This window comes from Eubalaena glacialis, chromosome 13, assembly GCF_028564815.1.
Source record: "Eubalaena glacialis isolate mEubGla1 chromosome 13, mEubGla1.1.hap2.+ XY, whole genome shotgun sequence".
Lineage (NCBI taxonomy): Eukaryota > Metazoa > Chordata > Mammalia > Artiodactyla > Balaenidae > Eubalaena > Eubalaena glacialis.
This window is the reverse complement of record NC_083728.1, coordinates 46729841-46753945: the sequence shown is the minus strand read 5'-3', so window position 1 is coordinate 46753945 and position 24105 is coordinate 46729841. Positions and strand designations below refer to the sequence as shown.

The 24105-nt window shown below is 42.1% G+C and overlaps 2 protein-coding genes across 5 annotated transcripts in view; one reads left to right on the top strand and one right to left on the bottom strand.

Moving 5' to 3' along the window:
• Window positions 1-7835, top strand: part of SEL1L2 (SEL1L2 adaptor subunit of SYVN1 ubiquitin ligase) — a 123549-nt gene extending 115714 nt beyond the window's left edge. Inside the window, exons 20-21 of the mRNA XM_061209838.1 lie at window positions 7333-7461; window positions 7599-7835. Of these exons, the coding sequence (XP_061065821.1) occupies window positions 7333-7461; window positions 7599-7721 (252 nt within the window). The 3' untranslated portion in view covers window positions 7722-7835. The remainder of the gene's footprint in view (window positions 1-7332; window positions 7462-7598) is intronic.
• A 10707-nt stretch (window positions 7836-18542) lies between these two features.
• The window catches only part of NDUFAF5 (NADH:ubiquinone oxidoreductase complex assembly factor 5), a 32929-nt gene continuing 27366 nt past the window's right edge, over window positions 18543-24105 (bottom strand). For 3 of the 4 annotated variants that reach the window (XM_061208409.1, XM_061208410.1, XM_061208413.1), the window contains exons 9-11: window positions 19257-19340; window positions 18828-18910; window positions 18543-18650 (exon numbers count right to left, since the gene is read on the bottom strand). In XM_061208409.1, the coding sequence (XP_061064392.1) occupies window positions 18558-18650; window positions 18828-18910; window positions 19257-19340 (260 nt within the window). In that variant the 3' untranslated portion in view covers window positions 18543-18557. Of the gene's footprint in view, window positions 18651-18827; window positions 18911-19255; window positions 19341-21335; window positions 21433-24105 lie in introns of those variants that run through there. The other variant, XR_009703194.1, reaches the window with a different exon arrangement.

Genomic DNA, 24105 nt, shown 5'->3' with positions numbered 1-24105 from the left:
GCAGCTGTACGGGAAGGAAAATTTATAATGTTTTACATTTCATGGATGTCATCAATGTAGAGAAAAAGACTTAATATTTGCTGAGTCCCTCCCACATGCCAACACATATTATGTACCCTGATATAACCCTATGAGGTAGAATTTATTTTCTCCATGACGCCCAAGGACGTAACTAACGAGGAGAATAAATCTAGTCTTGGCCAATTTGATTCATAGTAAATTCACGCTTTTTCCAGCAACACTAGTAGGTCCTGCCCCCACTGCCTTCCACCCACAGGCCTTTTCCCATTAAAATTTCCATTGACTCGCAAGCTCTCAGTAATAAGGAGAAAGTGAGAATGAGATCAGAGCTGGATACCGAGGTGGCATTAATCCAGAAACGTCTTTTGAAACACCCACTGTGTACATGACACAGTGCTGAGTGCTCTAGAGAGGCCCAAGAAAATAGATCTCCATCCTTCAAAGACCACACTTGACTTGAGGAGATGAGGCGTATTCATTAAGAGGGCTAACACTACAAGGTGATGGCGGGTAGATCCTTCAGACAGTCAGTGTAATTAAGGCAGAAGATGGCATTAGGGTCTGACAGGGTGAGAAAGGTGATTATGATAGCCAGGTGTTGGTGTGTTATGTATACCATGTCATTTAAGTCACATAACCACTCAATAAGACGCATCCTATCATTGTCCTCATTGTTTGCATCAGGAAATCACAGTGCAGGTTAAGTCATAGGGCCGAGTTTGCAGGGCTCATTGGTGGTGGAGCCATAATTCGAACCCAGATCTGGCTGACCCCACATTGCTGGTGGCAAGAGTGGGCCCGGCACTACTGAATTTTCTATGCTTTCTTTTTCCTTCCAGTTGTGATAGTAACTGGGAATTATTGGTAGGGAATTTCCTAGCTGACAACTGCTCATGTGCACACGGCTGCAAGAGCTTCTCATTCTGGTGCCAACAATCCAACGGTAGAGGCCCCTGCCTTCGGGTGCTCTCCTGTGCCTGCCTCTTGACTGATCACTTTTCATCATCCCCAGAACCCTAAGCAGTAGAAAGAATGTCAAATCCAAATGCAGTCTGTTTTCCCCATTCCTAGCAGGTGCAAGCTTCCTGTTTTATAACATTGGGGCGGGCAGGACTGGATCGAATAGCTAGATTGGATGATCCTTTGGATGTTATTAAGCCACACTCCCTTCCCCTCCAACTGTCATCCACATCTGAAAATGGAACAGTGATACAAGCCCTGCCCCAGGCTTTGAGGATAAAACGAATAAGCCTTTGTGAAAGGGCTTTGTAGTGAAACAGTGTGTGGAATGACTTTTTTAGATCAGAAGAGAATGTGAGCGATTGCTAAGTAAGGCTTCAAGAGGATTAAAGCTTTTGTTCATCATTCCCCATGTAAAACATAACAATATTGGTGAGAGGAGCATTGTCTGTATAGGATAAAAGTAACCCCACCCCATGGGTTAAATTCAGATTAGCTCTCCTGCCCCCATATGAATCGAGAAGGACTTAACAGCCCCATTGTCATCACAGTGAGGCCATTTAGCAGTGACTCCCTGGGGCAGGGAGAGCTGTCCTCTCAGGACACAGGGCAGACAAACAGCCCGCTGTGGGGGGTTCAGTTTTCCTCCTTCAGGTCACTGCTGGCCCTCTCCTAGGCACTTTCTTCACAATGTCAAAAAGCAGTTGTCGAGACATATATTTCATACATCTAGAAAAACTTTGAAGTTTCTCTCTAGCCACATTTCTTTTCTTTTCGGTCAGGGTTCTTGTTAAATCGTGGGTAGTTCATTTTGATCAGTCTCTCCGTCACAGATAAATTTTTTCCTACAGAAAGTCTCTACATATAGAAAAAAAAAGAGGCTGCGCTTAACCTCAGACCTGGACACGGGAATTTTAGATTTAGTTAATGAGGGACCGTTGCTCTTTGTCTTTATTAATTTCTTTTGTTTAGCATTAGTAAAATAATTACCAAGTACCCAGGGGCCAAGTTTATTAATCTTGCTATCTCGTAGTCAAATTAATGAGGAGATATCACCTCTTCTAATTCTTAAAACGAATATGCTGATAATTAAAAGTCCAAAGCTTGTTCCATTTATGGTTAATGAAAGCAAAGCAGTTAGGAGAACAGGCTTTCATAGCACCCAAGACATCGAGTAATTATGCATGTCTTCAGCAAGGCTCTTCACAATCCTCTTTATTAGTTAAACCTCATGCAAACCAGTGGGAAAGATGAATCTAACATCATTACCAGGATTTCTCTGAGAATCAAAAAAAGTTTTGGTAAACTCTGAATGTAAGCCCCCTGGAAAAAGGAAGTAAGGTATAAATCGACTCTTGGTAAATCAGTGTAAAAATATGGGTCATTATTTTTCTCATCCGTCTTTAGGAAAGGATTTGGGACTAGGGTGATGTAGGTGAATTATCCTAATAGCTTCACTGAGAAACATCTCATTCCCCAATTTCCGCCCTTGAGTTAAGCTCACTTGACTTAACTGTGGACCACGACTGACTGCACCATTGTTTTGGGAACACAAAATAATACCTAGAGAGAAACTGAGAGATGAGCTGAACTAATTTAGAAATATAAGCACTCGGCTCACAATGTGTTATGAAACTCCTTCTCAATTTATACTTGATTCAGAAGTCCTTCAAAAATTTAATAACCATGAAAAAAACCTGTTGCCCACCCTCTCCTGCCCATTCCTTCTGTCCTTATCCCGGTTCAGGCCAGAATTTCTACTTGTTGTAAAGGATTCTCAGGGGTCTCCCATTCTAGTGTTCTTCCTTGAACTGTGAGGCCAGAGAAAGCTCTGTCCACCAAAGATTTACCACCAACCAACCAGAAACATCCACACTCGACTGTTGAATGTATGAAACCATTGAAATTTGGGGGTTTATTGGTTGCAGATGTTAGCATTACTTTAGTTAACACATAATACAGCTAACAAAGCCACACTGGGTTATTCTTGATAAAGTATAACTCTAGTACTGCTACCCCTCCACCACACTCCTCCCAAAAGATGCACACACACACGCACACAAATACAAGCCAACAAACACAAAAATAAAAGAATCTTACTGACTTTCTATTGCTTAATGAAGTCCAGACTTCTTACCCTGGCATTCAAACTCTCACTGACCTAATCCACCTTGATAATAATGGTTTGCTATGCCCCTATTTCCCTATATATCTTCTAGGCTGCTTTTCCTTTCCCCGCAAGACCTTGAACTGCACCCTCCTGACCTTAGGTCACATCTCCCCATTTGCTGGAATGATTTTCTCCCACATTTTTGCCCACTGAAGACCAATCCATTTTTCAAAGAATAGCTCCAATATCATCACCTCTATGAACCCTTCAAAGAAGCCCTAGATTTAAAAGACATCTGCTTCTAAACTACCATGGTAACGTGCCTTGCTTTTCTTCATTCATTTATTTACTCAAATATTTATTAAGTCCTTGTTTTGTGTCAAGAAGCATTGTGTCAAGAAGGATACGAGAACAAGACGCCCTTCAAAGCGTTCATAGTCTACTGTGGAAGAGACACGTCCATAGCTAAAGTGAAAGCCCAAAATGGCGTGCATGCATGCACACACAAGTGAAATACTATAAACTTGTTAAAGAGGAAACCATTCCGGCAGAGGAATCAGTACTATCAGATTCTGTTCTAAAATGTTTTTGTAACATAGAGTATAAGACACACATGATGCTCTTTTCATTTTTTCATTTTTTTCTTTGTTTTGTTTTTAAAATGGAAGAAAGCAGGTATGTTTTAAGATACTGACTAGAAAATCTATCTAAATTAAGAAAAAAGGTGAGAGGAAATTATCCTTGGAAATTAGTTTCAATATATATAGTTAGACCTACTAAACACATTTTTTGGATCCTGCAGGGAAAACAAAACCACATCTACTGAATAAATTATAAATAGATCTGTCAAAAATAAAAGTAATTATGGCACGAAGCATTTTTATTTTTCATTTGTCTGGTCTGACCGCCTATGGAGTGTTAGAGCTGAAGCTTTAAACACCAGAATAGAATTATTTTCTGGAAAGGCCAAACTAAAGTTTGACATTAAAATGGCCCCCTCGGAAATATGACAGGACAAAATATACATCTCTTAGAAATGGTCATAACCTTTCTTGAAATACATGTCTATTATCTAATGAAATAATCAGAAATGTGCAAAAAAATTTGTGTGTGTATACCTTTATTTATTAGAAAAAAACCCTACAACCAACCAAAATACTCCAAAATAGAGAACATGTTATATAAACTATTGTGTGGTGGTATACTACTCCATTATGTATTTTATGGCCTAGTGACTAAGTGAGCAGGCTAGAAGCAGACTCTCTGGATTTGAATCTCAGCTCTGCCACTTACAAGACATATGAATTTAGATAAGTGACTTAACCTCTCAGCGCCTCAGTTTCTTCATCTTTAAAATGAAGTTAATAATATCATCTGCCCTATAGAATTGTAACAGGGTTTAAATAAACGACAGTGGTGAATGTCACACAGTAAATATTTAATAAGTATTAGCCATTATTATGAAATACTGTACAACCATTAAAAATAAAAATATAGACTAAAGGAATATCTTAGGACATGGTATATTTTTTGAAATATATCGTTAACTTAAGAAAACAGAAGACAAAGTATCATACAGAATGAAAAATTCCTAAATTAAAAGTATGTATATATGAATATATACAAAAACACTGGAATGCTGGAAGGATGTGTATGAAGTTTCAGTAGTTACCTCTGTACAGTGAGATTTTGGGTGTTTTTTCCTTATTTGTTCACCTCTGTATTTTCAAAGTTTCTTCTAATTAACATATTTATAATAAGAAAACAAGAATGAATTATTCAAAAAACTACCTCTGTCCCAGTATAAGACATTTTTGATGACACCCAAAGATTCGGGGCTGGAAAACTCCTGAGTTATGTAACTGAACAATTTTCATAAACCAGATACTTTATTGCTGGAGAATTCTGTATCTTTGAGTTATAAGCAGCTTTTGAACATGTGAGCATAGGGCAGTACTTTGGCACACCTGACATTATAGTTAGAAACACTTAAGAAGTCTGTAGATCGGTTTATATAATCTCCTAAATCACTGAATTTAAAGCAAAATAAACTCAAATGTACCACAGAAAAGTTAAATGTACGTGGACTGGATATGCAATGGACTTAAATAATGAACCGTAGCCATCATCAAAGCACAATTTATCACGGGGAATTTTCTTTGTGTGAATGGTTTGGATTTTTTTTACTAAATAGGATCAAAGAACAAGCAGTCTTTTCTAGAGTCTAGTAATAAAATTTCTTTTATATGGGTTGCCCTAATTAGCCAGAAGGGTTCAGGATTTTCTTTCTCTGCGAATCTTAAAGAAAGACTTTCCTATCCCACCCCACCCCCATTGCGGATCGTGAGGCCACCTTGGCCGGGAGCCAGGCCATCCCACTTTACATGGTACTTCTCTGCTATTTTTTATTATAAGCTAAGCAACTGAATTGTGATGTTTGTGCCTCAAGAAATAAATTAATAACTCTTGCCTGCCTCAAATAAGAAGGAAGGAATGAGATATTGACAAAGGTTGCCTCTCCTTGAACGTCCCATCCAAGTTAATATGCCTGTCACATGCGGAGGTAACACCGCTGTTGTGATCTGTAGGGTGCTTTCAAGTGAACACCCTCTGAATTTGTTGGAATTAGAGACACAATTTAGAGTTTTTATAACATCCATTTTCTCTGTTGCCAGGAAGATTTGTTTGGAACAGTCTCCTGAATTTTAATTATTTTAAGCAGGCATTATTCCTCTTTCTCAAACAAATAAATTTACCAGTCCACGAAGCTTTGGAAAAATTTAATAAACGACAAGCAAAATGTAGCTGAGAGGACACCACCCAAGAAATGGGTTTAGCGGAGGCATCAAGGATTCACAACTCTTGAACCCTGTGTAACGGGGGTCTGGGAGATGGAGAGGAGAGACAGAGAGATACTGGATGAGCACAATTTGTGAAAAATCCCTCTTCTTCCCCTTCTTTTGAAAATAATCCACAGGCACCCAAGCAAAGTATAATTCTGGCACTGGCCTAGGGCGCTTCAACCTTTAAAAGCAATTCTACTTAGCCTTTTCATTACTCGGTTTGGGAAAACAAAGCAAATATAAAGCAAACAAAAACAAGCCGTAAGTAGGTGAAAATGAAAGATTTTTGATCTACCATGGCATAATTTAATGGGGAAAAACAAGTTCCTAAAAATATATTACGTCATTTATGGAATCAAATTCCAGCCTGAGAACCAAAACAGTTTATTCGCTCATTCCTCATTTATTCACTCATTTGATAAGTATTATCAAAGACTTGCCATGTGCTTGGCACTTCATTAAGCACTGGGAATTCAGGGGTGAACAGGCAGTGCAAGCCCTTGTCTTCAGGGACCTGGAGACAGACAATGAATAAACAAATCCCATAACTTCAGGTATGATAAGTACTAGGAAGAAAAGCAGGGATTTTAAATGCTTGTCACTATCTGTATTGCCATTTGTTTGGGGAGATGTACTGTTAGTGTCTGTTCTCCTGCCCCTTTAATTGGAATTATACTTAAGGTCTGGTCCAGAGATATCCAAGAAAGCTTTTTGGAGTCTGTGTTGGTTTTCTATGACTGCTGTAACAAATGACCACAAATTCAGTGCCTTAAAACCACACACATTTATCTCACAGTTTCTGTAGGTGAGAAATCTAGGTGAGCTTGACCGGGTCCTCTCTGTAGGGTCTCACAGGCTGAAATCAAGGCTGTGTTCCTTACTGAGGGCTCTAGGGGAAAATCTGCTTCCAAGCTTATTCAGGTTGTTGGCCAAATTCAGTTTCTTGCGCTTGTAGGACTGAGGGCCCCATTTCCTTGCTGGCTGTCCACATTCCTTCTCCTGTCTGTGTGGCCCCTCCACAAGGGCAAGTTGAGTCCTTCCCATGGCTAGAATCTCTGACTTCTCCTCTGCCACATCCCTCTGCCTTTCTCTTCTGCTCTCTGAGAAAACTCAGTGTTTAAGGGCTCATGTGATTACACTGAGTCCACCAGGTCATCCAGGACAGTCTTCCTATCTTAAGGTTTGTAACCTTAATCACATTTGCAAAATTCGCTTTGCTGTTGTAACATAACATATTAACAAGTTCCAAGGATTAGGGCATGAGCATCTTGTGGGGGCCATGGGGGAAGAGCGTTCAGCCTACCAAAGATAAGTTACTGTATTTCAAACTATGGATTCTATTTAATTTCTCCTGAAGAATCTGTACCTAATGAGTATGGGCTGTTCTTCTCTTTCCAGGACGTTCGCTTGGCCAGGAGATTATATGATATGGCTGCTAAAACAAGTCCGGATGCTCACATACCTGTGTTCTTTGCCCTCGTGAAACTGGAAACTGTGCATTTGTTTCGAGATATCCTGTTTTTTAATGTAAGTTTGTCTCAAATAGGTCCCCAAATCTCTGAAAACTCCAGTGAGCAACTCTTGGGAGATGGGATGGAGGCAGATGATGGTTCTGAATGAAGTGGGAGGCTTGGATTTATTTTTGACAGAATGTCTCTTGCCAGCAGTTTACCATGAGATGGAAATGGATGAAACTGGACAATACCCTTGGACCATACTGGGATTTATTTGTGATTGGCCTAATTGTTGCCGTACTGATCTTCTTGCTTAGAAATCGCTACCTGTAGGATCTGGACCACAGAAAAAAACCTGCTCACGGGAACCAGTTCACTTCAAGTCATCTTCACTAAATAAAAAATGTCCCCGTCAGACTCCGGAGCCTGCTGCTGATCTCCCATATAGGCCTGTGATGGAAAATGGACAAAGGTTGGGACCCATCCTCTGAGAAACCATTTCAGATCTCCTGCTTAGTTGAGGTGACCACTTGGGGAAGAGGGGATTGCTGGAGACTGATCACCTAAGATTTCCTTACAAACTTCTCATCCTGGGGATCTAGTCCTGAGTTAGGGATAAAGACCACCCATTTTCATGTGGTTGTGACAGGCTGTCCCCTTTCGAGAGGACAAATGGGTTTCTTGGCTCCTACAGACATACTGAAGTCGGGAGAAGGGGAGTTTTGGGAGGGCAAGAACACAGATCCCTCAGAATGTGATAAAGGCAAAAATTACAAACAGATGCTTTGTCTTATGGGAATGATCTGGTGAACCACATTCTATCTCCAATGAGCCAAAATTCCTCATGGCATTGCTGTGCCAGGGGGACTGACTCAGCCTCCTTAGCCGGGGGCCTTCTATCAAAGCTCCCTTAGCAGCTGTGCAGTGAACGGCACCATTTGGGGTCTCTCCAGCTTGCACCCCTCTCTTCCATTCCTCACTGGAACCCTGTGGAATCCCCTCTGGAGTATCCATAAAGGGAGAAGTTACCAGCCTCCTAGGACAGAGGCTAAAGGGCCCGGTTCTTTGTCTCCTCTGACAGGTGAAGCAGGGCTGCGGCCCAGTGCTGGGGACAGTGCAGGGAGAGAAGAGTGCAGGAGGCCCGTGACTTATGTGAAGGGCCAGTCTTGGATCTCACCCTCACTGAGCCTCAGTTTCCTGATCTGCAAAGTGGGAAGATCTTCGAGATCTTAGAGAGCTGGTATGAGGATGAATGGGATAACGTATGTAAAGGAATTATCACAGGGTCCGGCATCTGGAATAAACTCCATAAATGGTAACTTGTAATATTCTCTAGAAGCTCATGGCAAGTTGGTTGGAATATGCGGACAGCTGAGTTGATAACATTCAATGTGGTTTCAGTGCCCTGCAGTTAGTTCTCCAGCCAAAATGCTGGGTGTTTATGTAGGAAAACATTGTGCTTGCCTACTTGAAAACCCAAACTAGGGACAGGAAAAGAGTTAATTAATAATGTCGATCATGGGAATTCCCTGGCAGTCCAGTGGTTAGGACTCTGAGCTCTCACTGCTGAGGGCCCGGGTTCCATCCCTGGTCAGGGAACTAAAATCCCATAAGCCTCGTGGCACAGCCAAAAAAAAAAAAAAAATGTCAACCATGATCAGAAAGGAGAGGGAAATGGATTTGGAACCAAGCCTGGGTTTGAGGTCCAGCTCTGCCCCTTAGTAGCTCTATGACTTTGGGCATAATTTATCGAAGCATGTTTTTCCTCCAAAACATAGGATTAATTCCTACCTGACTGAAGATTTTTGCAATTTCAATTAGACTGACTTCACAAGTGCTCTGTAAACATTGTACACACACATACTAGCCACTGTCATTTACCTGGCCGTTGACTATCCAGGCTTGTCTGAGGTCCAAGTGTTTACAATTTCCTGACACAATCCCTAACTTACTAGAGAGTTCCAGTCCCAAAGGAATGATAAAAACCCCATTCACAAATGTGAAAGGAAGGAGCAGGCATGCAAACCTCAGGTCAGAGCCTAACGGACAGGAGGGCCGTGCAGTTATGGCTCTCATGTGTCTGGAATGTGAGCACATCAGAGACGGGATAAGTGCAAAGAGGGGAGCGTGGAAGGTGAGCCCCGGTTCCAAGACTGGGTGAAAGATGAGCTCCTAGGAGGTAAAGCTTGTGAAAATAGCTGCAGGCGGGGTGGAAAGAGAGACTCTGCGGCTTGCTGTGTAGAGTAGAACACTGCCTGAAATACAGGAGCAAGGGCAGCGTGAGCTCATCCATTTCCCGTTTCAGCTCGTTGTTCCAAGTAAATGTGAGCCACAGGCTTTGAAAGTGCGAGTGGTTGGTTTAGGGTGTTTGAATCATTCAAACGTCTGTTTCTGGGCCTCTGCTCCAGAGCCTCCGCTGTAGCAGCTCCCACCACCGCGGCGCACGGACTGTGCACCTGCCCGCACCTGGGCGGCTTTGCGGTGACTGACCACTGGTCACCGTGCACTATTTTGCACAGCGCCTTCACATAAGTGTCTCAATCAGAGTACTTTTGGTTGCAAGAAAATACACCGTGTCAGCTTCCCCGTGGTCTCCAGCCAGCCCAGCTGCGAGCCCTGTGAGGGCAGGGGTTAGGCCTTCTCATCTCTAGGTATCCAGGGCCTCAGATATAGTAGGTGCTCAGTTATCACTGGATGACCAACTTGCCCACACCCACCTTCCTCACACCCAACCTGGTCCAACCCCCCCTCTTCTCAACACAAGCTCGTCACGAAGTGCACAATGACTCATGTTTTTATAACTAGCACAGCAGCTGGTCCTTCAGAGTTCCCGACTACAACGCAAGGGAGGTTAAATGGAGTTTATCTGTGATTCATACAGTTTTCTCTCCTCAGGAATACTGATGCTCTGGAGGGAGCTCTATACCTTTTAAAACTCCCGATGCCAAATTAAACCAGAATCTCTGGGGGTGGGAGCCAGGCAACAGAGCCCAGGTCGAGGTCTACTGTAACCCGCAGCACTGAAATGTGCTCTAAACAAATTCAGTGTAAGGGGGTGACTCTGGGTTTTGCAAAAGACTCAGTACCGAAGACCCTTGGATGGAGAGCTGTGCCAGGGATGTTCACAAATGTACCTCCTGCAGGGTGGGTGCAGTGGCTGGGCCTTAGCTCTGCTGGGGTTGCATGAGTGACATCAGGCCTGCCGCAGGGCGCTGGACAAGACTCTGGAATATCTATGTTCCAGGCCTGTCCTCCAGAACCAGCTAATGACCTCAGGCATATCAGTCTCTCTGTGGGACTCAGATTCCTCAACTGCAAAATAAGAAAGATTTCTCTGATGTCTTATACCTCAAAAGTTTTATAATTCCAATCCAGCCTCTCAGGTATAACATTAAGATCTATAACAGAAAAACGCCTTAAAATCTTTCCATGTGTGGCAAGAATAGAATTACTTTTTAGGCTGTGAGATTATTCCAATTCTTAGCTTTTGTTCTTTTTTTTCCTGCCACCTAATTAATTTCATCCAGCATTGGTACCTGTGTTTTGATATGGAAACATTTTTTGTGGTGTGTGCTTGTGTGAAATGAGTTATCCTAATTTGTGTTTTATTAATCAGAAAATAATTTCTAGGTAAAGATAAAGTACCTCTGGAAAAAAAGAATATTCCATCTTCACCTAATAGAATATTAGAGCAAATCTCTTATATTTGAGATTTGGATTTTGCCATAGAGGCAAAACAGCTGTCTGAGGCCCTATGACTTATTCTTTTTTAAAATGGGATAGTGACGTTAAGTGGCATCTGTTTATTAATCAGTCTTCTTGTGTGAGCAAGAGGGATTTTATGTAGGACAAATGGTAAGCTAGCATCACAACAGCAGTCAATACTTTGTTCTTGAAAGCGTCTCTAAACTTCATTCTGTCTAGGAAAATAATAGCTAACATATCATGCTTATAATGTGCCAGGCACTTTTCTAACCAAATGTATTATTAACTCATTAGAGCTTTACAACTACCTTCCCAGGAGGATACTGTATCATCGTCTCTCTTTTCCAGAAGAGGAAGCTGGGGTCAAGTAACTTGTCCAAGGCCACACAGCCAGGAGGACCAGGTCCAGAGTCCGTGCTTTTAACCACTGCACTGGATTGCCTTGAGAAAGTTCATAAACAACTTTTGCAAGATAACTGAATGTTAAGTTTTCCTGCAACTATTCAAATTATTTAACAAGCCTTCACAATGCCAGGCATTGTGCTAGGCTAATGTTTCCCAAAACATGTTCAAAGTCTTGCAGGGTGCTCCTTGATAAAAGGGTCATTGGGTCATTAAGTCTGGAAGATGCCATAAAATATAGACTCCTCTGGGAGAGTCACAACAACACGAGCACATTAAAGATTCTGAGAAGTCTTACAGGAGATGATATCCATTTAATTTTGTTTGACCCAGCTTTTCCAACCATATTTACCTCCGGAAACTCTTCCTCTCCCCCTGCTCTAACCGCTACCTTCTTTTGTAGCACCTATTAACAGCACTCTGTAATCTGAGGGCTACTGCACCAGACATGTAAGTCATCTTATGAGCTTGGCTTTCCAAGCCTTTGGGAAGGGCATTTACGCTCTGCTGGGCAACGTACTAATGCGTCTAGGAGTGGCACACGTCAGCAGTTGAGTAACTTACACAAGGTAAGCCGGTTAGTGGTAGAAAGGGGATTCAACAGGCAGGTCTGATTCCAGAAGTCGTGCTGATCACGCTACCGGGCCACCCTGGTATCTCATGACAGCTGGACATCTTGCCTGGACTGGAGACCTACCATCCCACAATATAAGGCCCAGTCATCCCTGATGTAGGCCTTGATGTGACCTCACATCACAGTTCTCATCTTATTCTCCAGGACGAAGCCCTTCCCTGTCTCCAGTCCACCTGCCCCCTGCTATCCGTGTCCACCTGCTGTGCTTGATACCCAGATTCCACCGGGATAAGAGCTTAGCCTGGAATCCCAACCAAGTGGCTGATCCCTGGAATTTGAAGCTGAATGTGTCCGGGGCCCGCTGCCTGTCTTTCCAGCGTCCCGCTGCTTGATGTGCTCATGGGGATCCCTGTTGTCTGCCTGGCAGCGAGTCCGTCTGGGCCATCTCTGCGGCTGACAGAACCCTGGTCATAGCAGTGGCACTGCTCAAGGGGTTGAACACTTAGCTGAAAGGCAGAACTTGTGGACAGAAAACATTGTATAAAATGTTAACGGAGATGGAACCCACGAAAGTTCAGGATGGCCTGGGACAAGAAGGCAAGATTAAGTTGAGCTAGATAACTGACTGAGCTGAGAGTGGAAGGGACCTGGAAGAGTTTGGAGGGCAGGCGGCTCCACAGGGACAGATCCCAGCACAGGGCTGAGCATGTGTTAGAGGATGGAGTCACCTGCCTGGTCCCAGTATGCGGGTTGGGATGTTATGTTTATGGGGGGAGTGGAGACATGGAGAAAAAAGAGTGGTCTCTCACACAGAAGGCTCTGACCTCCAAAAGAAGGCAGCGTGATAAAATTGCTTTGTCCCATACAAGACTGAAGTCACATATTGGCTCTGCCATGTATGTGACCTCGGAGAAGTCACAACCTCTGTGAACTTGTTTCTTCATCTGAAAGATGGGGACAGTAGAACTAGTATCTACTCGATAGGGAGCTGTGCTGATGAAATGAGAATTGAGAATGCTTATCAAAGGCTCAGCACACTGCCTGGCAGGAGCATAATACACATTGTTTTAAAAGGAGGGCTTTGCCGACCCACAGCACCTTGGTACAGGGTAAATGAAGCTGCTTTTGTTGAGAAGCTTAGCTGGCTTCAGATGAAATCTAAAGTTAACACTGAAGGGAAAAGAAGTCCCCAAATGTCAACATGGAGACTGAGAAACTGCCAGGATGGGAGGGCAATCCTGGCTACTTCTGTCTTGGGACCCAGATCCTCGGGTTGAGCTGAATGCTTCTGAAATCATCCTGCTCGATGGCTCACACAGCCATTTCCCACCATAACGTGGAGGAGGGATGTCTCACGCTCCCCTCAGTGACAGGGGCTCCAGATGGCCTTGACTCTCAACCAATGGGAGGAGGGTGGAAAAACATTTCGTTTGAAAAAGCCCCTCAGGAACTTTCTTGGAAGGCAGGCCTGTGGCCTCTTTTGAGGTGATTGATTGAGTACCAAACCTGCAATTTTACAGATGAAAATCCTGAGGTCAGAGAGATGGTGCTGGCCCACGTGTCAGGAACCAGTAGGGCCAGGACTAAACCCAGGCCCCCTGACTCCCAGCCCCTGCCCTCCCCGCCGTCTCCCACTCCCAGCCTCGGCCCAGGCTCCCGACACTGCGACCTGGAGCCGCTCCTGACAGTTCTCCTGCAGGGCTGGCTCTGACACAACTAGCACTGGGTGTCCTGAGCACACGCACGACACTCTCGTACAAGGAGTCTGGAAACCGGCCGATTACACCCGGACTTGAAAGTGCAGGCAGTTTATCTTTGCCTGGTTTTGGCAATGGCCAGCAGGACTGAGACAGGATCGACTCTGGCTTTTAAAGACCCTTAACCATTTCCACAGCATTGTGCTCACCTGAGAGCCTGTAACCAGCACGCAGCATCAACAGTCCACCCTGATAACAAGCTGTCAGCAACTCAGCAGCCGAGGCAGGAGGGACTGACTGAGAAAACCGCAGCCGCCGTTACCTCACTGAACTCTCAAGGTCAGAGCCTTCCTTCTCACGTTCCCTGGTTTCATTATGGACTCGCCCCATCAGGTTTCTAGAAAATTGATCCTAATATGTATTCCTAGGAAATGAAATTTGAAGCCTACTAAATGTACCTTGGGAGGTTAGTTCTACTTCGAGATACCATGGACTCAAACCTCAAGGTAAGCGTATCTCGGGCCCAGTTTTCCCCGAGAACAAAGGTAATATGGTAGTTTATGCCAACTTTATACAATTTCAAGTAAGCAGAATATGTTCTATACTTCAAGGAACAACTTGGCATACCCTGGGCACCTAACTTTTCCCAAAGTGAGCATATTAGTTATCTAAGGCTGTGTTAACAAATTACTCCAAACACAGTGGCTTAAACAACAGACATTTATTATCTGAGTTTCTGTGGGTCAGGAATGTGGAGTGGCTTAGCTGCCTCAGGGTCTGTCATGAGATTGCCATCAAGGTGTCACCTGAAAGTCACACTGGGTTGGAGGATCTCCCCCGGGTTGGGTCCCTCGCTGGCAGGTCCGCGCCGTCCTCTCCCGAGTGCTGCTTGATGCCCCCCACGAACGGCACTGGCTCTCCCTGAGGTTGTGATCTCAGACACAGTGAGGAGGAAGCGGGCCTCTTTTTATTTTTTATTTTTTTAAAATTAATTAATTTATTTATTTATTTATTTTTGGTTGTGTTGGGTCTTCGTTTCTGTGCGAGGGCTTTCTCTAGTTGCGGCAAGTGGGGGTCACTCTTCATCGCGGTGCGCGGGCCTCTCACTATCGTGGCCTCTCTTGTTGCGGAGCACAGGCTCCAGACACGCAGGCTCAGTAGTTGTGGCTCACGGGCTTAGTTGCTCCGTGGCATGTGGGATCTTCCCAGACCAGGGCTCGAACCCGTGTCCCCTGCATTAGCAGGCAGATTCTCAACCACTGCGCCACCAGGGAAGCCCGAAGCGGGCCTCTTACTACCTCCTCAGAAGGGACATACCATCACTTCCATATTCTATTTGTTGGAAGCGAATCACTGAATTCAGCCCAGACTCACAGGGAGGGGAATGAAGCTCCACCTCTTGGAGGAAAGAGTATCAAAGAATCTGTGGATAGATTTTAAAACCACCACAGACGCCAAAGCATTATTTCCCTATTTGTTAACAACAGTACCTTCCATTTTCTTCAAATTTATTTTTTTAAACCAGCGAGATAAATACCTGTCAAGTATCCAGGCAGAGAATTAAAGTACCCCAATTTCTGGAAGGGCAGGTCCGCTTATTAGTTTCCTGAAGATAAACTTCACATTATTAACAGCAGCAATAACAACCGCCCCACCTCGAGCCCCCCTCTAAAAAAAACCCTCAAAACTTTATTCTTAGGCAAGAGAGGCTAAAATAATAATTTATGAAGGAATAAAATAATCACTATGCCAAGTATTCTTCTTTTCCCCAAATATCTTTTAATGTTTATTTCTTTCCTACACAGATGCCAATCCATGGTTAAATACTTTTATTTCATCCTTACTTAAGGGATATATACTGAGTTATAAAAACTATATCTTCAATATAGGCCATACTGTAATTGTTTCCACCTAGTGGATAAAAATGGTACTAAAAGGGTTTGAAAAACAAAACTTGCTTCATAGCTACTTCAGGAAGTACACCTTTCTGTAGCTGTAACTTTTTACAATTCATATCACAAACTTGGTGTCTATGGGTAGCTTCCATCTCAACAAATCCTGAAGAAATTCTTTGTTTTAAAAATGTAAGTTTTCATGAGTACTGCCACCTCTGGAATTCTCTAGGCCAACAACCTGGAATACTGCTAAGAACCAGGAAATAATCCAAAAAGTATCCCAGCAGCCAACAGATGTCCCAGGTCCACCGCCTGAAGCCATGTTAGACTGACAACTAAGAGCGCAGAGAAGAGTCGGGAGCCCGGCACATGGGTCTCGATGGGGATTTGTTAAGGGAACCAATAAAGCCCATGCATTTTACTCCAAAAGGGTCCTTCTCGCAGAACCTCCTCCCTCTTTCCTACCTTAAACCCCGTCCTAGAAACCTTCCAATCTGAGTTCTAATCTTACACATCACAAAGGGCAAGAAAAACTGACTCAAGAAAGTTCGTTTCTGTAAGGCCACTGAGATTGACAGCAAGTAAGAAAAATGCAGGAAAAGAGACAAACCACATAATTCTTGGGGCCGGTCAGTGTAGGAACAAGCAATGCAGTACAAGTTGTGATAGTAACTGTCAAGTTATAAAGAAAAAGTTATAAAGCTATAAAGAAAAAAGTTGTGATAATAACTGTTGAGTTATAAAGAAATGGTTATGTTCTCTACACTGTTTAAAATGTAACACATTTTGGAAATATTTTTGATAAGACATTTTTTTAAATTTTGTGGCTTAAAAGGATGAGTCCCTAATCATTTGGAAAACACAGCTATTCAGAAAAATTAATTTCCTGAAGGTTCCAAACAATTAAAGCTTAATAGATACTTCAAGCAGATATTAACTAAAAAAAATAATTTTACTACTGTCACTCACATTAAAATAAATACTTTTACTACTGTCACTCAGGTTAAACAATAAGTGTCCTCAATTCATTGTGTTAATTCCTCTTTATTTTTTTAAACCAATGGACCTTGTTTTTGAGATCGCTCAAGGTAGATTCCTCCCCAGCTCCACCCCACCACCCACATATTCTCTGTTGGCATGAAATAAATGAAAGTTAATATCCTTGGTAAGAAACTTCAAATTTTACAGAAAGATTAACAAGTCAAAGTACAAGCCTCCCTCCTAGCTTCTGCCCATCTCCTGCACCCCCGACAGACGTTCAGACACTGGGACAGGTGCAGATACATCTGGATCCTCAGTCCCTGTCCTCAGCAATAACCACTTAACAATTCTGCATGCATTCTTCAAAAACAAATATCAATACCTATAAACGCGGGTCATTTAGGAAACACAGACACCGTGGAATATGTCCTTTCCTCAGGCATCAGTTTACACTTTAATATGTAGGAGTTTTTTGTTTTCCTTCCCTTTCAAGTCGGAAAATTAAGCTAAAAACCTTCCCCAAATTCTGCTGCCTAGGTATTCTTTTCCTTTGCATTAAAAACGAAAAACAAAAAAGCCACAAAGAGTATCCCAATTTCTGATATCAATGAATGTCCTAACTGAAGAGAGCAAGAACAGTAATTTCTTTTTCTCCTACAAAATTCTGGGTTTTAACTGTAACTTAGCCTATGAAAGGGTACATTTTCCACATAATTTAATTTGATTCAAAATGGAGCTGAGTATCTACCGCGTAAGGCATAGCCCTGGGCTCAGGGAGAGCTTGGTGCTCCTGCGGCAGAGGGAGGGAAGGCAGGCGGGAGAGACACAGAGAGAAGCAAATCCTACAGTAACTCCCCTAGGGCTGAGGAGGAGGCAGGGCCACGCCCATTACATGGAAAGGACAGCAGACGGCTTGGCACTGACTGGTGAACACACTCGTAATCACTCGGGTGCTTCCCACCTTCCTCCGGCTGCCTTATCACCACCTCCTTCCACCTATTCTACACTGTCTGAGCTTGACTGCTTCCAAATCATTTTGATCATGACAATGGGACAGTGGACCTGGATTAGAATAATATTGCCAAAGACCTCAAACAACAAAGGAAAATCAAGCAAACAGCACTTTTCATCACTGTGCAGATACTTCACATGTAATTTTGCCTCTGTAATTTTTTAAAGTGTTCTCCTCTTAACTAAGGTAGTATATAAAATGATAGGGGTCTCACCCAGATCATGGAGGTGAGAAAGAAATAAGATTATAATTCTGATGGTTTAAAAAAAAAAAAAAGGCGAGGAAGGATTCAGTAAAGGTAAACACTCTTCCAAAGTACAAAACTACTTAAGAGCTCTAGAGAGGTTCATAATCCTCTGTTCCTCTTCAAAGAGGAACATGGCAAAGAAGACAGTATCACAAATAATTCTGGCTTAAGTATCTTAGAATAGTTGTTATAAAAGACTACACTTTTATTCTAAATGAGCCAGAACACGAAAGAATCTATCAACTTGTCACTCTCCTCATCTCCACGGCTAACGTCCTCTCACAGAAATAACACAAGATCAGAAGGAGAAAAAGGTACAAAATGTCAGCGTGGGTAATGTTTTTCCAACAAGTCAGGCATTTATGTATGTTAACATATTTGCGGATTTTTCATAGAAATATCTTCTTGCTTTTGGGCTGACTTTGCAAATAAGGCACTCAAATTACTAGATAACAGTATCCATATGAAAACAGAAAACATGTGAAACTGAAATTGTTACTAAATATAGATGAGTATTAGGCTATTCTAATTATTAGAAAAGTCTGACAGTAAATAGCTTATATATTGCTTCTTGTTTCAAAATGCAATAATTTTAGACGTGAAAGTTACCCATCACTGATGAAAAGTCTGGACTATGTTAATACTGAATAAAATATTTATTGTGATTTTTTCCCCTGTGACATAACATCATTTATTTTTCCTAGCTCTCCAAATGACACAGTTGCCGAACCTCTTTTAGCTGGTCTCGCCTGAAAATAATGATAAAGATTAAAGATATTAGAAATAGATAAATATATAGCCCTAATTAACCCCCTTAATGCTGTCTTATATTTTAAAAAAAACAAACCACCCTAAGTAAATAAACAATAATAAGTAAACGGAAACATGAACCCACTAAGAAAAGTGATCTGTCTTAGTAATATTACCTGTGAATCATGATATTTCCATCCTATCATGTAATAGATCTGATAGGTGGCAGGTACAGAACCATCCTCATTTCCGTACATTTCTATAAAGACAAATCACGGTTAGAGTCTGAAAAAAAGGCAAGTAGGAAAAATAAATCTGCTCAATGAAAGTCATGTCTTCCAAAGAGAAATGAATATTAGAATACTCATGGGATTCTGAGAATGCCTCTTGTGAAAAATCCTCCACACCGAGAAGCTGACAGTAAGGAAATAGTAAGGGCTGCTGGGAAAAAGGATACGTAGCCACACGATCTGCATTTTGAAAGGAAGGACAAGAAATCTGATGGTGCCCTAACAGGAAAGGAAAACGTAATTTTAGGGGATAAAGATGACAGGGCACAAGTTGGTCAGTGGGGCCTGGCTGGGAAGAACGTCCAGCTCCCTTACCTCTGTACACTGCTGCAGCCGCCAGCATCGTGTCTCGGTGCAGGAGGGCTTTTCTATGCCAAGCACAGTTACTCTCACCCATCCCTAAAATACAGGCAGTTTGAGATAATACAGCATATACCCTGAGCAGCTCAACATCACAGATTTTATCTTATCTCATCCAACGGTATACCCATCGTCTCCCTTCTCTAATAGTCATATAAGATAACCTAAATAATCTCATTTTGCTCTCAGATCATAGCTAGTTACTCTAAAGCAAAACTACCTGAAGCTTCTGGATATTAAGACAAGTCGAATTTCAGGAGGCAAACCCTATAAGTAGGCTTTCCTTGGCAGCAATGGGCAGTGGTAGGCCAGTTGGGCAAAAGCAAGGCGACTGGCCCTCCAGGTGAGTCATCAGGCGTTGGCAAGGGCCTTTCTAATGATGCCACATTTTTATGCCCCTTTTAGCTGCTCTTTGAGGAGGACAGGACATTGGTACAACACCTCACTCCTTCTAAGTAAGCCGTAAATATAAGTATGAACGTGAAACTTGGAAGAGGGCTTGAAGACTCATTAGGTAGTACCAAAAGTACAATGTGTTTTCAGATTTTACAACATTTTACTGATCCCAGATTAGGAAACAATTTTGTACATTCTCTTCAGGGGCACTTTTCTTAATGTTTTAACATTTATTTTTAGATTTCTTTCCTTCAAATTGACAGCTAAAAGCTAGGATTATGTCAGTCTATTGTTCACTAAAAATTAATGTTATATATTTAATATTTTTTAATGCATAGAGTCAAACGAAATTACTTTGAAAGACCACATTTTAAACTAGTTTGCAAAATTAAAAGAATTTCAAAAGTAAAAATCCTTTACATTTATTCTCTATATGCTACATGATCAAAAATCGGTTTCTTCTTAGTTTTGTTTTTCACAAAAGATACCAATAAACTTCCCAATGTTGGTATCCTTTAGTAGTTTAAAAATAATAATCTCCCAATTTTTCAATGGGCTTATTAAAAACAATCAACAAATTAGCTGGAATAAGTTAATCTTCTTCTCTCCAATCCCAAAAGGTTCCTATTATTCCCTAAAATAATGAAGCTCCGACACTAAAAGCAATGTCCCACATCCTGTGAGTATAAGAGCACTAATTCATGAAGAACAAAAGACATACAAACTAGTAGATGAATCACCATGAAGAAGAGGGTGGATCTTATTCTTGTGGTCATGAAGTAGCTACATGACCTTAGTTCCATCTCTCTGGGTCCTCAAGTTGGCCAGGCTAGATGATCTCTACAGGCTTCCAATGCTAACATTCTAGACCCATTACATAATCCAATTTAAAAACATTCTCCCACAGCATGAGTATCAACTGAATCAAGAGACCAAAGGTCAACTGGAACTTGTACTGGAAGGGTTTATTGCTGATAATGGCCGTGGCGCTTTCATTCTTGCTTAACTCCCCATTGCCATGACTTACACATTAGACAGAGGCAACACCAGTGGAAAACAGGCCTAATTTTTTTAATGGAAATAGTTAACGCGCTAGAAATTCTAAAATGCCTTCTAAATAACTGATATTAGGATATACTAATTAAGATTATTAGGCACAATGCCCTTTCTGATACAGAAACTCCAGAGCACTACTGCATAGCATAGTAACTCTGCTGCTAGGGAAGCCCACCCTTCCCTCACATGAGAACCTCCCTTCTCCTTGGGGAAGCAGTGTGATGTAGCACACAGAGTCTAGACTTTGGGATCATAATCCAAGTTCTGGCCCTTACATAACCTGGGGCAAAGTCACTTAACCTCTATTAAACTCAGTTTTATCATCTTCAAAATGGAATGATAAAACTTCATAATGCATCATGGAGGACCTTTACTGGAGATCACCTGGGAAACACATCTGGGACTTCGGACCAGCTCTGGGCTTTGGGATAAACAGAAAAATCTGGGAAGCAGGTCGCTGTTAAAGACTCTCACAGTGTTTTTAAGGTTAAGTTCAACTGCTTATTAAAAAAAAGTCTAATTTATTATGGTTTACTAGGAACAATACTGAGTACTGTCTAAAAAAATAACAACTGAACTTACCTTAAAACTACTGTGAAAGCCTCCAAAACTTTTCATGCATTCATCGGCTGATACACAACTTGTTTTGTAAAATTAGGTCAACATTCTGGACTTTCTTCTGTGAATTAATAATAATAGCAGCTTAAATGAGAAACACCACAACCATCAAGAAAAAAGTGTAACACAATGTAAAATGCCAAAAACCAACTGGAAGGTAACACCAACTTCCAGTCTGCAGAGCAGCACCCCTGGAAGTCTGCCAAGCTCCTCCCCTCCTGCATTCACCCCTCGACCACTCTTCTTCCTACGTCAGCTGCCTCTGACCTTTTCAGTGGAGACTGGCTAACATTTCAGGATCTGAGTCAGGCTGCTACACTGGGCTTAAATCCTGGCTCTACCACTTACTAAACACTTCGCCTTGGGCAAGTTACTTCTGTCTGTGCCCAGTCTCCTCATGCAAAACAAGAGAGGTTAACCATGCTAGCTACTCTTACCTTCCTCATGAACATGCCTCATAAACGATGCTGGAGGGTGAGCTTGCTCACACATCAATCTGTCCCTCCTCTGCACAATATTCTCCCAACAGACTGCAAGGCTGACCTGATAAAGTCTAGATAAGCCTCTAATGGACTATCCTGCATCATTTCCCGTCATCTTCCCATTCTACATATTCAAGCAATACTGAATTACTGTACAGTTTCTCAATTAGGAAAGTGAAGGCTGAGTGTATCCTCTTGAGTCTCCATGATTCTATACAGGCCTTTTCCTTGGCCTGGAATGCAAGGCCCCAACCCCCCAAAGGTGCATCCACCCCTTCATTCTTCTAGCAAACTCATTTTAGCTTAGGTGCTGCTTCTTCTGCAAAAGCATCCTTGATTCCCTAAGCAGATTTAGGGATTTTTCTCTGTGTTTCTCCCTGCACTTTTAAAAACAATTATCTCACTTTACAGTTAAAATCACATGTCTGCCTATCTCTGTGTGTCTCTTTCTCTACTGGAGCATAAGTTCCTTAAGATCAGGAACTCTTAATTCCAGCACTGGCTCAGTGGTTGGCACATGGTAATGCTCAATAAATGGTAAGTGAATGAATATTAAATCAACCAGTTAACATTTATATCAACTTTGTTAAATATCACTTTTACAAGTTATCTTTAGATAAATTCATCCTAATCCTCTTCAGATTAAGAGACATTGAGACTCTGGGAGGGCTCATGCCAAGGAGTACTTCCCAGAACTTCTGCTGTCGGTGTCCTTGTCCCTGCAGTGAGCCACAGCCACCCACCACCTCTGCAGGAGACCCTCCAATACTAGAAGTCATGTGGCTGACAGGGTCTTGGTGCTACGGCCGGGTGTCAGGCCTGTACCTCTGAGGTGGGAGAGCCGAGTTCAGGACACTGGTCCACCAAAGACCTCCTGGCTCCACATAATATCAAACAGCAAAAGCTCTCCCAGAGATCTCCATCTCAATGCTAAGACCCAGCTCCACTCAATGACCAGCAAGCTACAGTGCTGGACACCCTATGCCAAACAACTAGCAAGACAGGAACACAACCCCACCCATCAGCAGAGAGGCTGCCTAAAATCATAAAAAGGTCACAGGCACCCCAAAACACACCACCGGACACAGTCCTGCCCACCAGAAAGACAAGATCCAGCCTCATCCAGCAGAACACAGGCACCATTCCCCTCCACCAGGAAGCCTGCACAACCCACTGAACCAACCTTAGCCACTGGGGGCAGATACAGAAACAACGGGAACTACGAACCTGCAGCCTGTGCAAAGGAGACCCCAAACACAGTAAGTTAAGCAAAATGAGAAGACAGAGAAATACATAGCAGATGAAGGAGGAAGGTAAAAACCCATCAGACCAAACAAATGAAGAGGAAATAGGCAGTCTACCTGAAAAAGAACTCAGAGCAATGATAGTAAAGATGATCCAAAATCTTGGAAACAGAATGGAGAAAATACAAGAAACGTTTAACAAGGAACTAGAAGAACTAAAGAGCAAACAAACAATGATGAACAACACAATAAATGAAATTAAAAATTCTCTAGAAGGAATCAATAGCAGAATAACTGAGGCACAAGAACGGATAAGTGACCTGGAAGATAAAAAAATGGAAATAACTACCGCAGAGCAGAATAATGAAAAAAGAATGAAAAGAATTGAGGACAGTCTCAGAGACCTCTGGGACAACATTAAACACACCAACATTCGAATTATAGGGGTCCCAGAAGGAAAAGAGAAAAATAAAGGGACTGAGAAAATATTTGAAGAGATTATAGTTGAAAACTTCCCTAATATGGGAAAGGAAATAGTCAATCAAGTCCAGGAAGCACAGAGAGTCCCATACAGGATAAATCCAGGAGAAACATGCCAAGACACATATGAATCAAACTATCAAAAATTAAATACAAAGCAAAAATATTAAAAGCAGCAAGGGAAAAGCAACAAATAAAATACAAGGGAATCCCCATAAGGTTAACAGCTGATCTTTCAGCAGAAACTCTGCAAGCCAGAAGGGAGTGGCAGGACATATTTAAAGTGATGAAAGGGAAAAACCTACAACCAAGATTACTCTACCCAGCAAGAATCTCATTCAGATTCAACAGAGAAATTAAAACCTTTACAGACAAGCAAAAGCTAAGAGAATTCAGCACCACCAAACCAGCTTTACAACAAATGCTAAAGGAACTTCTCTAGGCAGGAAACACAAGAGAAGGAAAAGACCTACAATAACAAACCCACAACAATTTAAAAAATGGTAATAGGAACATACATATCGATAA